This window comes from Gekko japonicus, unplaced genomic scaffold (assembly GCF_001447785.1).
Source record: "Gekko japonicus isolate JY-2015 unplaced genomic scaffold, Gekko_japonicus_V1.1 scaffold171, whole genome shotgun sequence".
In the NCBI taxonomy this organism is placed as follows: Eukaryota; Metazoa; Chordata; class Lepidosauria; order Squamata; family Gekkonidae; genus Gekko; species Gekko japonicus.
This window is the reverse complement of record NW_015175975.1, coordinates 1,304,961-1,318,218: the sequence shown is the minus strand read 5'-3', so window position 1 is coordinate 1,318,218 and position 13,258 is coordinate 1,304,961. Positions and strand designations below refer to the sequence as shown.

Here is a 13,258-nt window from a genome sequence, read left to right as displayed (position 1 = left end):
TGTGAATTACTATGGTTACAACTGTAATCTGTCATAAAAGGCTCCATCTCTCAGTTTGTCCGTCTGTCCATATTTAGCACACAGAACGAAAGCTTGGGATCACCCAAGTAACAATCAGCTTCAGAATGCTGGTGGGACTTGTAGTACAAAAAATTATTAAGAGTTGTCCATCCTGACACAGAATATCTCTGCAAAATCTCTCTTCAATTCCCAAAGAAATCAAAACGTTGCTTACAAGAAGGCAGGAAAGTGCAGACAGCACACAATATGGAGAAGAAAATATTTCCTCTGTGATGAAACAATAGGACTTGAACCACTTCACTGTTCTATGAGGACCTTTGTAGTATAGTGTTTAGAAGGTCAGGCTAGGATGAAGGAGGTATCACAAAAGGATCCTGGCTGACTTTGGGCCAATCACACTCTCTCAACCATACCTACCTTGTAGGGTTGTTGTGAGGATAAAATGAGGAGAAGAGCACAATCTAAGCCATTTTAGGTCCCCTTTGAGTAGACAACTGCCAACCTAGCAGTTTGAAAGCAAGAAATTGCAAGTAGATAAATAGGTACCACTTTGGTGGGACGGTAACAGCGTTCCGTGCGCCTTGGTGTTTAGTCATGCCGGCCACATGACCACGGAAACGTCTTCGGACAGCGCTGGTTCTTCGGCTTTGAAACTGAGATGCACACCGCAACCCTAGAGTCGGATTCGACTGGCTTTCAAGCAAGGGAACCTTTACCTTTACCTTGAGTAGACAGGCAGCACAGACAGGGAGGGTGGAACATATCTCCTCTTTACAAAACAAAGGGGGTGAGAACCTCACTGAGCTATCATAGCCAGTGTGTTGTAGTATTTGGGGTGTGTGACTGGGATCCAGGAAAGTCCGGCTTGAATCCTGACTCAGCCACAGACACGTGCTGGGTGACTTGGACCAGTCACACCTCATCATCCTTACTACATTACATGTGAAGTGTAGTGGGTAAAACACATGAAGAAACCACGGAGATTGATGTAGTGATCATGGCATGAAAAATGGGGCATGACATTTGTTATAAATCAAATGTTGCCTCCAGCTGAACACCAAAAGATTCTCTCTCGTGCTTTTGCTTCTTCCTTCAGTACTTAAAGTACCATAAAAATGTTGAGCAAAGGGTGCTACATGGTTGGAAAGCAGAACGAGTGGGGAGGGGGATCCCCTAGCCTGTCATAATGAAAGGATCTATCCATCGGTGGAATGTTCAAAAACTGTTTGTTTTAAGGAATATGACTGGGCGAGACTGGAAGGAAAAGACAGTGTCCCAATTTTGTATGCCTAGTTTCTCTTGAGCTGTGCCTGCAAAAGGAAACAAGGATGTCCAAACCAAAAAGGAAGAAAGGGGGGGCTGTCAGTTATGTGTGAAGAGCTTAGGCCAGCTCTCCAAACCAAGCTGCTGCCCCCAGTGCCATCCCTGTCTTAAGAAGGTCCTGCCCTTCCTCAGATTCCTGGCCACTGAAACCTTCCAAGGTGTCAAGGTGTCCTGGTCACAGTTGGAGGTGTTCCGGTTACTGTTGAGCTGCCACCTGCACAGCTTTCTCGATGCCATGCAGGGCCGCTTGTAAGAGCATGTTAACTTCCGAATAGAAGTGACGAAGCTGGCACCCATCTAGGTAGGCTTTGCTGAGGTCGCAGGCTTCCCAAAGGTTCTGTGTGGCATGTACTGCACCCTAATTGCCCTTAGTTCTCCCAGTGCAGAGCCACAGGTGTACCACAACAGCCTTATTTCTGCATCCTCAACTTCTAGGTGACTTGCAACCCCCAGGTGCATTTTCATAGACCTCTTGGCCATGTTTCTGAGCAGTGTGCATGATGCTCAGATCTTAAGAACATAAGAACATAAGAGAAGCCAATGTTAGATCAGGGCAATGGCCCATCCAGTCGAACACTCTGTCACACAGTGGCCAAAAATATCAGGTGCCATCAGGAGGTCTGGCAGTGGGGCCAGGACACTAGAAGCCCTCCCACTGTTGCCCCCCCAGCATCAAGAATACAGTGCATCACCTGCCCCAGCCTGTGAGTTCCTATCTATATCTTGTGTCTAATAGCCACTGATGGACCTCTGCTCCATATGTCTATCCAATTCCCTCTTGAAGCTGTCCATGTCTGGGTCTGTCTTCATGGCATCAGGCCTCAAACACAAATTGGCTGAAGGGCCAGTGGGCAAAGGCTGGCTTCTGGGTCAGTAGTCTGGGCTGGGGGCTGGGGGTGTGACTGCAGGCTGGGGCCCATAGTCCTGAATGCTGTTGTTCCAATCTTGCCAGGCGATCGCAGATGATCCCTCATCCCAAATTTGTTGATGCCTTTGGAGGACTGGAGAACACTCTAAACAGCTTTTGGGGGCCCATTGGCAAGAAAAACGGGGCATGGCATTTGTTATAAATTAAATGTTGCCTCCAGCTGAACAACAAAAGATTCTCTCTCCTGCTTTTGCTTCTTCCTTCAGTACTTAAAGTACCATAAAAATGTTGCGCAAAGGGTGCTACATGGTTGGAAAGCAGAACGAGTGTGGAGGGGGATCCCCTAGTCTGTCATAATAAAAGGATCTATCCATCGGTGGAATGTTCAAAAACTGTTTGTTTTATGGAATATGACTGGGCGAGACTGGAAGGAAAAGACAGTGTCCCAATTTTGTATGCCTAGGTTTTTTCTCTCTCTTGAGCTGTGCCTGCAAAAGGCAACAAGGATGTCCAAACCAAAAAGGAAGAAAGGGGGGCTGTCAGTTACGTGTGAGGAGCTTAGGCCAGCTCTCCAAACCAAGCTGCTGCCCCCAATGCCATCCCTGTCTTAAGAAGGTCCTGCCCTTTCTCAGATTCCTGACCACTGAAACCTTCCAAGCGTTCCGTGCGCCTTGGAGGTGTCACTGTTGAGCTGCCACCTGCACAGCTTCCTTGATGCCATGCAGGGCCGCTTGTAAGAGCATGTTAACTTCCGAATAGAAGAGACGAAGCTGGCACCCATCTAGGTAGGGTTTGCTGAGGTCACAGGCTTCCCAAAGGTTCTGTGTGGCATGCACTGCACCCTAATTGCCCTTATTTCTCCCAGTGCAGAGCCACAGGTGTACCACAACAGCCTTATTTCTGCAGCCTCAACTTCTAGGTGACTTGCAACCCCCAGGTTCATTTTCATGGACCTCTTGGCCATGTTTCTGAGCAGTGTGCATGATGCTCAGATCTTAAGAACATAAGAACATAAGAGAAGCCAATGTTGGCTCACGGCAATGGCCCATCCAGTCCAACACTCTGTCACACAGTGGCCAAAAATACCAGGTGCCATCAGGAGGTCCGGCAGTGGGGCCAGGACACTAGAAGCCCTCCCACTGTTGCCCCCCCAGCACCAAGAAGACAGAGCATCACTTGCCCCAGAGCCCCTATCTATACCTTGTGGCTAATAGCCACTGATGGACCTCTGCTCCATATGTCTATCCAATTCCCTCTTGAAGCTGTCCATGGCTGGGTCTGTCTTTATGGCATCAGGCCTCAAACACAAATTGGCTGAAGGGCCAGTGGGCAAAGGATGGCTTCTGGGTCAGTAGTCTGGGCTGGGTGTGTGTGTGTGACTGCAGGCTGTAGCCCATAGTCCTGAATGCTGTTGTTCCATCCTTGCCAGGAGATCGCAGATAATCCCTCATCCCAAATTTGTTGATGCCTTATCCTGAGCACTAGCTGAAGATGCAGTTCCTTTGCCTCCACTGTATCATAGGATGCGGGACCATGCAGCACCTGACAGTCGCCAAGCTCTTTGCCATGTGTGCCACTCTCTGCAACATGATCAGCCACCAATGGATGCAGAACTGAGGTTCCCTGGGCCAGGGAGCAAACCAATGAGTAGTTGGAGGACTCAGTGGTGAGGCATGATGTCAGGGGTCACACTGCAGATAATGCCCCAAGTTTGGGGCATCTTTAACCGGCATGGCTTAAGCCAATTAGTCACACTAACAGGCAGAAAGCAGAGTAGCAAGATGAAAGAAAGCTTTATTAATAAAGGGAACCCTCTCAACTCAGTGTCAAGCTGAAGAGCTCAACTGAGGAACATTGTGTTACATCTTTTATACCCTCTGATGATCCTCCCATCATGACATATCAAGACCTCCCCTATGACATCAAGCAGGCATGCTCAGCTGTGTTTTTCTTTGTTTAAGATATGGAGCATGTGTAGTCATAATCTCTTTGCTTTCCTTGGCACATGCGTACAAGAACCTTCTCTATCAGTGATAAGATGTTTCAAACTTTGTTTCAATGTCATGTGTCCAGACATTTAGATATCTATTAGTGAACAAAGCATTACTATAAGTTCACATGCACAAAACACATTTTCAATGCCTTGCCAAATGTGACTTCTGAGAAAACTGTTGCTACTGGCTTCACCACTGTCTGGGTCTGGTCTTCAGACATTTCAAGACTACTTTCAGTTTAAAGAAAGCAGTATCGTATGTCTTTGAGGCCTTGATACAAAATGTTGCTTACTCGTGTTCACAGTTCTATTTCCAGCATTCAGATAACATTCAATGAACAAAGCATCTTCAGAAGTTAAAACACTGTTGTTTTAGGCCAACAAAGAAACCTTCTACTAAAACCAGGAAGAACTTGGCACAAATGATATAACATTTGAGTCTCCAAAGATATCCCACTCCATAGAAATGTGTTTACAGCTACAGCTTTGAAGTCACAATGGTCCTATATAGTTCTACAAACTGATAAATTCCAAGTATTAATACTTTCCATATAATCAGTTACTACATATTAAGCCACATTAAGGTAGCTTAACCCATATACCCTTGGAGGATCTCCCTCTGTATGTAATGTACTATCTATCTATATTTTAAGGCTAAAAAAATTACTTTCGCAAAGTAAAGGCCTTCTAACTAGACAGTTTAGCACAAGGGATACTATTTGTGAACTTCAAAAGATAACATTTGTTCTCATGTGGGCTGTTTGCCATTCTTCCCCTCTCATAAAGATGCAGAGTGTCTTTGCTCTATGAGCTTTTCTCAAAAATGTAATTAATTGGCATGCTTAATCAAATCAATTTCAGCATATTGGGGCATTTAGAGATGTTTTAGAACATATAGAAGCTTGCATAATTTATTAATACCTTAATTTCAAATTTTATAGAAGTATAAGGCTTCCTTTTGTTGTTCAGTCACACAGTCGAGACCGACTCTTCGCGACCCCATGGACCACACCACGCCAGGCTCTCCTGTCGTGCTCCGGAGTTTGCTTAATTTCATGTTCGTTGCATTGATAACACTGTCTAATCATCTCATCCTTTGCTGTCCCCTTCTTCTTTGACCTTCAATCTTTCCCAGCATCAGGGTCTTCTCCAGTGAGTGCTCCCTTCTCATTTGGTGACCAAAGTATTTCAGCTTCAGTATCTGGCCTTCTAGGCAACAGTCAGGGTTGATTTCTTTTAGGGTTGACTGATTTGATCTCCTGGCAGTCCAAGGGACTCTCAAGAGTCTTCTCCAGCACCATAATTCAAAATAATCTATTCTTCAGCGCTCGACTTTCCTTATAGTCCAACTCTCGCAGCCATACAGTACTACTGGGAATACCATTGCTTTGACCATGCGGACTTTTGTTGGCAGGGTGATGTCTCTACTTTTTATTATGCTTCTAGGTTTTCTCCCAAGGAGTAGGCATCTTTTAATTTCATGGCTTCCTAAAGGACCATTAATTGTCCATCTTCCTAAGTGCCCTCTGGTGTTTGGAATCTTCCTTCTACTGTATCTTAAAACTAAAATTTATTTTCAGTCTCTTTCATAACACCTAAATGTAACATTTGCAGAACAAAGGGGTTCTTGCAAAGACTATAACGCTGTTCTCTGTAAACAGGTGGGTTACCTGTAACCATTACCATCACTGACGTTCTAACTTGCAACATTCAAAAATGTCCCTGCCAGTTCAGTTCTGCTGATGGCTTGCTTAAGCTATTGTCTTCTTTGAACTAAATAAAACCCTTTGAAAATCCTTAGTGTCCCTACATAACTTTAAAGAAATCACATTAGATGCTGTACGTATATAAAATCAGTATGGCATTAATCACTTATTTAAATCAGCATATGTATTATAAAACCATTAGTGATCAATCTTGGCCTTAAACATTTTGATTATATATCAGTTTCCCTTTAAAAACCCAGTTTACAAAGAAAGAGAGAAAAAGAGCTTTTTCTAAAACCATGTTTGAATTCTATAAGCCTTCTTCTTGTAGCTTGTTGCAATTAGGCAGCTTTACTTCAGCAGCCTCTGTGCACTGAGAGGCATAGAGGAATATGACTTTGGTATTAGACAGTTTAGCTTCAAGTCTTTTGATTTTAGGCCGCTACAGTTCCGCTAAACTTAAAATTTTGTAACTATAAGCAAACAAATACCTAAAAAAAAACCCTTTTAAAATATTATTAAATCCACCGCTATATGCATTAGCCCATTAGAACCCATAGCTGGGGGTCCTCTTTCAAAACAGCTCAAATTTGAAGTTGTTCCATTCTCTCTATGTGTATTTTGGTAGCGTCCTTCAGACAGCGATCTGGTCTCTTACAATTTTCTCCTTATAAAATTATCTCCCTGAATCCCTTTGTAGCTAAGTTTATTCTACTAAGGGAAGGGGCGGGGGGACCACTTGTCCACTTTAAACACAGCTACTTGGGCCTATATTCCTTATGAATTTCAAAGCCATTGATGTTAGCTAAGCAAAATTAGCATTAATATATACAGGCCTCTGGGCCTAGCCCACAACACTAAAGGCCAGCGTGTATGGAAACAGATATGGCACATGAGATTCTTTGCCACCCAGGTCACTATTTGGGTCGTTCATCTGACTGCTGCCTTTAGAGTGGGATGATTGCTTCTCTGACTGGATTGCCAGTTTCCTCTTGAGCATATGCTCATCCTAGGACTGCTCATTCCACTACAGGCCTGGCTACTTGAGTCTCAGGGTACTCCATCTCGGGAAAGGCAATTCACTCCCTGGTACCATTTTGGTTTATCCCTGCAATCTGACTTTGGTGGAATGTTTTGCTTTGAGGCCTTGTGACATCCTAGGCCTCCAGGACACCCTGAGAGTAAACAAGCCTCTACTATTGTCCTTCTGCCCCTTTCCTGTTCTTCATAGCAGCACATCCCCACACAGATCGGGTGGGTTGTGAGTGGGGCAGGAGGAGGCATCAAACTCCAGTCATGCTTTTGGAACCCCAGAGATTAAGTGAGCACAGCACCAACACCATTGGACAGATCCCCCACCACTGCAGATCAAGAATACCAATTGTTCCTGACTGCTGGGGTGTCATACTCCATCAGCGGCTTTGCCTACAGCTGCTTTCTAGATGACTGCTATATGTTCCGTACTAGTAATCACTAAGTGTGACATTTTGGGAGGGGGAGGGACAAATGGTTTGGCCATTCTAATTGCCTGTCTGAAGAATAGCAGCCAAATTTTGGAAGAGGGTTTTTTTTGGTGGGTTCTATTTTTTACCAGGAATAGGAGGGAGAAGTTGGTGGCCAGGTCCCTCCTCCCAAGGACAAGACTCTGTCTCTAAGGCCAAGGTCAAATCAGGTCAGTTTACTGAACTGCAGAGATACTGGTTTCAAGGGGTATTCAAAGCCATCCCAACTCACTCTGCTTAGTGGTGTGAACCAATTTCCCCAGGCAACCTGACCAGCTTTCTGATGCATATTGGGAAATAATATACATATGTACTAGAGACATAATCCTGAAATGAATTCATCTAGTTCACAGTGCACGCAGAGCATGAGAAGCACAAATCTCTGGGATTTCATTCCAGCTGGATTCTGGGGGGAAACACCTATGCCTAGCAGGCCACTAAAGAGAGGAGAAAAGTTTTGAGAAACATATTTTCCCAACCTGATCTAAGAAAACATGATAAAGTGTGATTATCTCCTCTGTAATTATCAACATTCTTGGGATTACTTCATGTCAGAGTCCCCAAGGTGTTTAAACCATAATCAGAAGAAAAAAAAGACCTACAAGATTATACTAGAAATACAGCCTTTCATGCTGAAAGCTGCTGGAAAGGCAGGGTTCTCTCACTCTGAACTATGCTATGTGAAAGCAAATGCATGAGATCATGCTGGTCAAATTGCTTCAAATTGGAATGACTGCAATAGTCACATGAGATGACAGAAATTGATTGCAAAATGGTATCACGCATGGTGTTGGTTCAAATGTTGCTCTGTCCATCCGTGTGCAAGGTTCACGCTGCTAAATGCACCATCGGAGAACCCCTCTCATGTCTTTTAAAATATTATGAAGGAGATGTCTTCATTGGGGGAATTAGTTCCATTATCACTGCTACGTCAGAAATCATGGATTTCAAAGAGCCACCCAATTATATGGCATATGATATGCCCTTGTAAGGACTTTTCCCCCTCCCGTATCTATTATCTTTGCATATTATGTTATGTGATTTCAAAGATGATGGCTTTCTGGGAACTGTCCAATTATGTGTCATATGTGATGCGAGATGTGAGGAGGACTTTCTCCCCACTTATGCCTATTAACTGGGCATATCATGATAGAAGCTGACAAGTTGCTCACACTGCGTATAATTCTAGGAATATAAAGATGAAATTTAAATTTGCCGCCCTCTTTCCATCTTGTTTTTCTTTAGGGAAGAGAGGGACACTGACTATAGTTCACCATGACCCTATATGGAAAGCAAAATCTTTTTAGGTTTTTAGGTTATGTTGTAATAGAAAACACATTACTTATCAGAAGATAGCCATTGGTTGCAGATAAGAATGAAAATGGCACCTTAGTAGATAGAGTACTTGAATCTAGGTTGTACCCATTCCCACACGGCTAGAATGCTCACTGAATTGAATAGAAATCCTTGGTATTTCCAATTAGCAGTTCAAGGGTAATAGTTATGAGGCCATGGGTATTTTAAGTATTTTTCCCCCAGTTTCCATGGGACATTAGAGTTTAATTACATTATAGAGTATCAGAGCACTGACTGTCTAGTGAGAATATAGAATCACCTAAAATATGCAGAAACAATATCTGGATTAGAAAGGGTTGAATTTCAAATGAGTTGGAGTTGAGAGATTCTGATTATTGCTTGAATCAATCCATTTTACTGCTACCACAGACAATAGTAAGATAAGAGTAATAAGCATCACACACAATAATATCATGCCAATTTTGTTTAGTTGCTCTTTGAATTTTGTTATAGTGCATGTACTAATTATTATCAACATGTCTTGACTATGGTATTGGCTGTGAACGAAATCAGTGAAAACCACCAGATCTTCCCCAATGTCATTCTGAGCTTCCACATCTATGAAACCTACTTCAATGCAAGAAAGACTTATTGGCTACTAAGGCATGGATTCACACCATTAAATTTTGGTTACAACTCCACTTCAACTCTGACCCCTAATCTGTCAATTCTATTTGGCTATCTCACATCGAAGCCAAAATATGTTCCTTGAATTTATCCTTAGTATCCTTATTGTTGCTTTCTGAGTCTGATGCTGTTTAAAAAATGAAATCTAGTTTATTTGATTCAGAGTTGCAAATTCTCTATATCCTGGCTAACAGTACCTGTCCTCCCTTAAACTTAGGGATTGTTCCAAATGCAAACCTTCCAGCTGTATACCTCTATCAACTCATAGCTCCAAATTTGCACAGAGCCATCTCCTTGGCCGAATTTAATGTTATTCCTTCCGCTGTTCTATCTGGTAGATTCCAGGATAGGTATATTCCCTATCCTGGCAGGTGCTGTCCCTGTAATGAAGGACTGTGTCAAAACTGTCCTCCATGATCTCTTTCAGTGTCCCCTTTCTCTGGTATCCCATCAGGATCTTCTGTATCCCATATTAGCCCAAATTTAGAGACCTCTGATAATTTTAAGGTTCTTTTCTTGTTTGATAATCCAGATACGGAAATAACTGAAATAGTAGCAAAGTTTCTTCTCTGTGCTATGGTTACACATCTTGATAAATAATAGGTTTCTTTATGCTTTTACTCTGTTTTCGTATGCTGTAATTCTAATTTTATTTATATGGTTTTGTATTTTCTGATCTGCAATTAGTCTGACTCCCTACTGTATGTATTTATATATGCCAATACAGTTCTTGTCTTAAAAAAAGATGTATTATACAAAAATAGAACTTCTCTCTACAAAGAATAGATTTATCTCCAACTTCAATATTTCTTCTGCAGTAACTGCATTAGAGTCTCACAGTGATCACTCTCTAATGGAATATTGAAAGACTAGAGAATCACCTAAAATACACAAAAAGAATTTTTGAATGAAAGATTGCAATTTAAATTGAACAAAGTTTAGAAAATCTCATTATAACTTGACTCAATCCATTGTACTGATATCACAGTCAATATTTCTAGTAAGAGTAATTAATGATAACAACCATAGCACAACAATTTTTTGCTGAGTTGGTTTGTGATTCTTGTTGTAGTGTACTGACTAGTCATTATCAGCATGTCTTGGCCATGGCATTTGCTGTGAAGGAAATCAATGACAACCTCCGGATTTTACCCAATGTCACTGTGGGCTTCCACATTTGGGACAGCTACTTCAATGCAAGAGAGACTTATCGTGCTACAGTAGAACTTCTCTCAACAAAGAACAGATTGCTCCCTAACTACAACTGTGACTTCCAAAACAATATGATAGCAGTCATTGGAGGACTTGAAGCTGAAACTTCCCTCTACATAGCAAGTGTGTTAGCTATCTACAATATTCCACAGGTAGGCTGGGTATGAAGAATGTGAACTTCCACATCACATTTTGTTTACTTCCATGACTGAATGATCCTCCATCTAAAATACTTTACTGAATATTTTTAAAAGCATAATTAAGAGAAGAATAGAGCATTTAAAGGATGAATCATTGGTTCTAAACACACATGTCTCTTAAATTCAAAAGCAGGGTCTTTCCATTCCAATAAATCACTTTAATTTATCCAGGTGGGAAGCTGTGATCATTTTAAAGTTGTCCCTGCACTTCTGTTCTATTTTGCTGCTATGGGTTGACTACATTTATGACAGTACAAAATTTATTAGAGTAATAGTAATGAAGCTCACTTCATTAGATATATCCATCTACCTCCCCTTTGTGCCGTTCAACTTCCAAAAAAATGAAACCATTTTCATTTCTTCTTCATAAACAACCACAAATTGAAGCATAGATCTGGTCTTTGATTCTTTACTAGTGACCCAACTGGAAAGTGTACACTACTCTGTAGCACACAAAGAGGTATTTTGAAAACTATTCGACCTCATTCTCTAGATTTCCCTCCCAATGTTTAATCCCTATAGCTCACCTATGTCTCTGCTTCAGTAACGAATGAAAAATCATCAGGCCTTTCTGTCTACTGCATGGCCCCAAATGAAGTCAAACAATACAAGGGGATTCTCCACTTAATTCTGCATTTCAGGTGGACGTGGATTGGGCTCATTGTTGTGGATGATGAACATGGAGAAAGATTTCAGCAAGCCCTGATTCCTCTGTTTTTTCGGAATGGCATCTGTTTGGCCTTCATAGAAAAAATCCTAAAGGCTGCAACCATAGAATATTTTTTTAGTGTTATGCAAGATGGATTGAAAACACTTGATGCTGTAATGGAGAGTAAAGCCAATGCAATTGTCATTTATGGAGACACTCACACTGCCTCGTTTATTAGATCGTCTATAAAATTGTCAGAGACAGAATTCACAACAGCAAAGCATAAAGGAAAAGTGTATATTATGACCATTCAGATGGATTTTGTGTCCTATTATTATCAAAGAAACTGGGACAAACAGATCCTTCATGGTACTATATCCTTCACAGTTCACACCAATCAACCACCCGGGTTTAAGCAGTTTCTTCAGAGCAGAAAGCCTCTTATGATGGAAGGAGATGGCTTCATCAGGGATTTCTGGGAACAGGCCTTCCTCTGTCATTTCTCAGATTCACTTCTGGGGAAGCAGTTTGATAAGAATTGCACTGGGGAGGAGGATCTGGAAAGCCTTCCGGCTGATATCTTTGATATGAGTATGACTGGCCCCAGCTACAGTGTCTACAATGCTGTCTATGCTGTGGCACATGCTTTACATGCCCTGTATTCATCTTGTAATGGACCCCGAAGGATGATGGAAAGAAAGCAATGTAACTTCCTCAGTCAACCATCTTGGCAGGTAAATATCTAAGGTAGAAAGAAAACCATGCATCTGGGGACTGGAAGAGGTTGCAATCTGTATAGCAGAGTATGTCTTCAGAATCCATTCGTGAATCCATCTCGTTCTCTCCTTTGTTGACCCATTCAGCTAAAAATGCCACAATTCTTCATGCTTTAGCTTTGTTCAACATTTACTCCACAGTTCACTTTCTCAATGAGAGCAGAATACAGAGTGTCAACAAGATGTGCACTTGGCATAAATTGCATACTTCAAATATGATGGTCAAATGATGTAAGAACTTGTATGCATTTTCTTGTAGCTTATTTGATATATTTTGTTGAGTTTGAAGTAGAGAACAAATTAAAGGAAAGTGATGGATGAATGCAAAATCAAAGAGTAAAATGAGACCCATGGATATAAACACCATGTGGGCTGGAGGGTGTGGTGCGAAAGTAAACTCAGTAAGATTGAGTGGAAAAGTGGTTGCATCCAACTCTGTATCTGAATCATCCTCCCCCCAGGAGTGTATTTAATCACTATGGGGAAGTGGTCTTGCCGGTCTCATTTCTGCCCATGAAGGAACCTGGTACTTCCTCAGGCAGACCAGGTCTCGGATCTGTAAGACCCCTCTCCACGTTTCTCCTACAGTAAGCCATTTTTCTTGGGGAAGGCACCAATTAAAGATATTCCCCGCTGAAGGATTAGTATTCTAGCACTTTTAGTTGGGTCGATGCTTAAAGACTCTGCCTTGCTGTCACATTTTCTAGTTTGTTCACATTAACTGATCCATGGATGCACAAACACACTTGCAACCCATGGAGATACAGGGATCACCCACATTCTCCTCCCCTTACTTCTCCTTGATAAGCATGACTGACTAGGGAGAATGGGGGTACATAGATCAATCTACTCAAATTCAGCATGTTAGGACATTGAATGGAGAAATGAGTGCAGGCAGCATTTTGAAACAACAAAGAAATGCACAATGATCAAAAGAAAGTCCTCTAACCCTAATACTATGGTGTTGGAAAATGTCATCAAGAAACCACTGACTTATGTTAACCCTGCATGATTATTAGGGAAAG

At 42.0% G+C, this 13,258-nt stretch overlaps 1 protein-coding gene across 1 annotated transcript in view; it reads left to right on the top strand.

Annotated features, from left to right (window-relative positions):
• Positions 1-10,502: 10,502 nt before the first annotated feature.
• LOC107122969 (vomeronasal type-2 receptor 26-like) overlaps positions 10,503-13,258 on the top strand; it is an 11,995-nt gene continuing 9,239 nt past the window's right edge. Inside the window, exon 1 of the mRNA XM_015426121.1 lies at positions 10,503-10,760. Coding sequence (XP_015281607.1) covers positions 10,503-10,760 — 258 coding nt within the window. The remainder of the gene's footprint in view (positions 10,761-13,258) is intronic.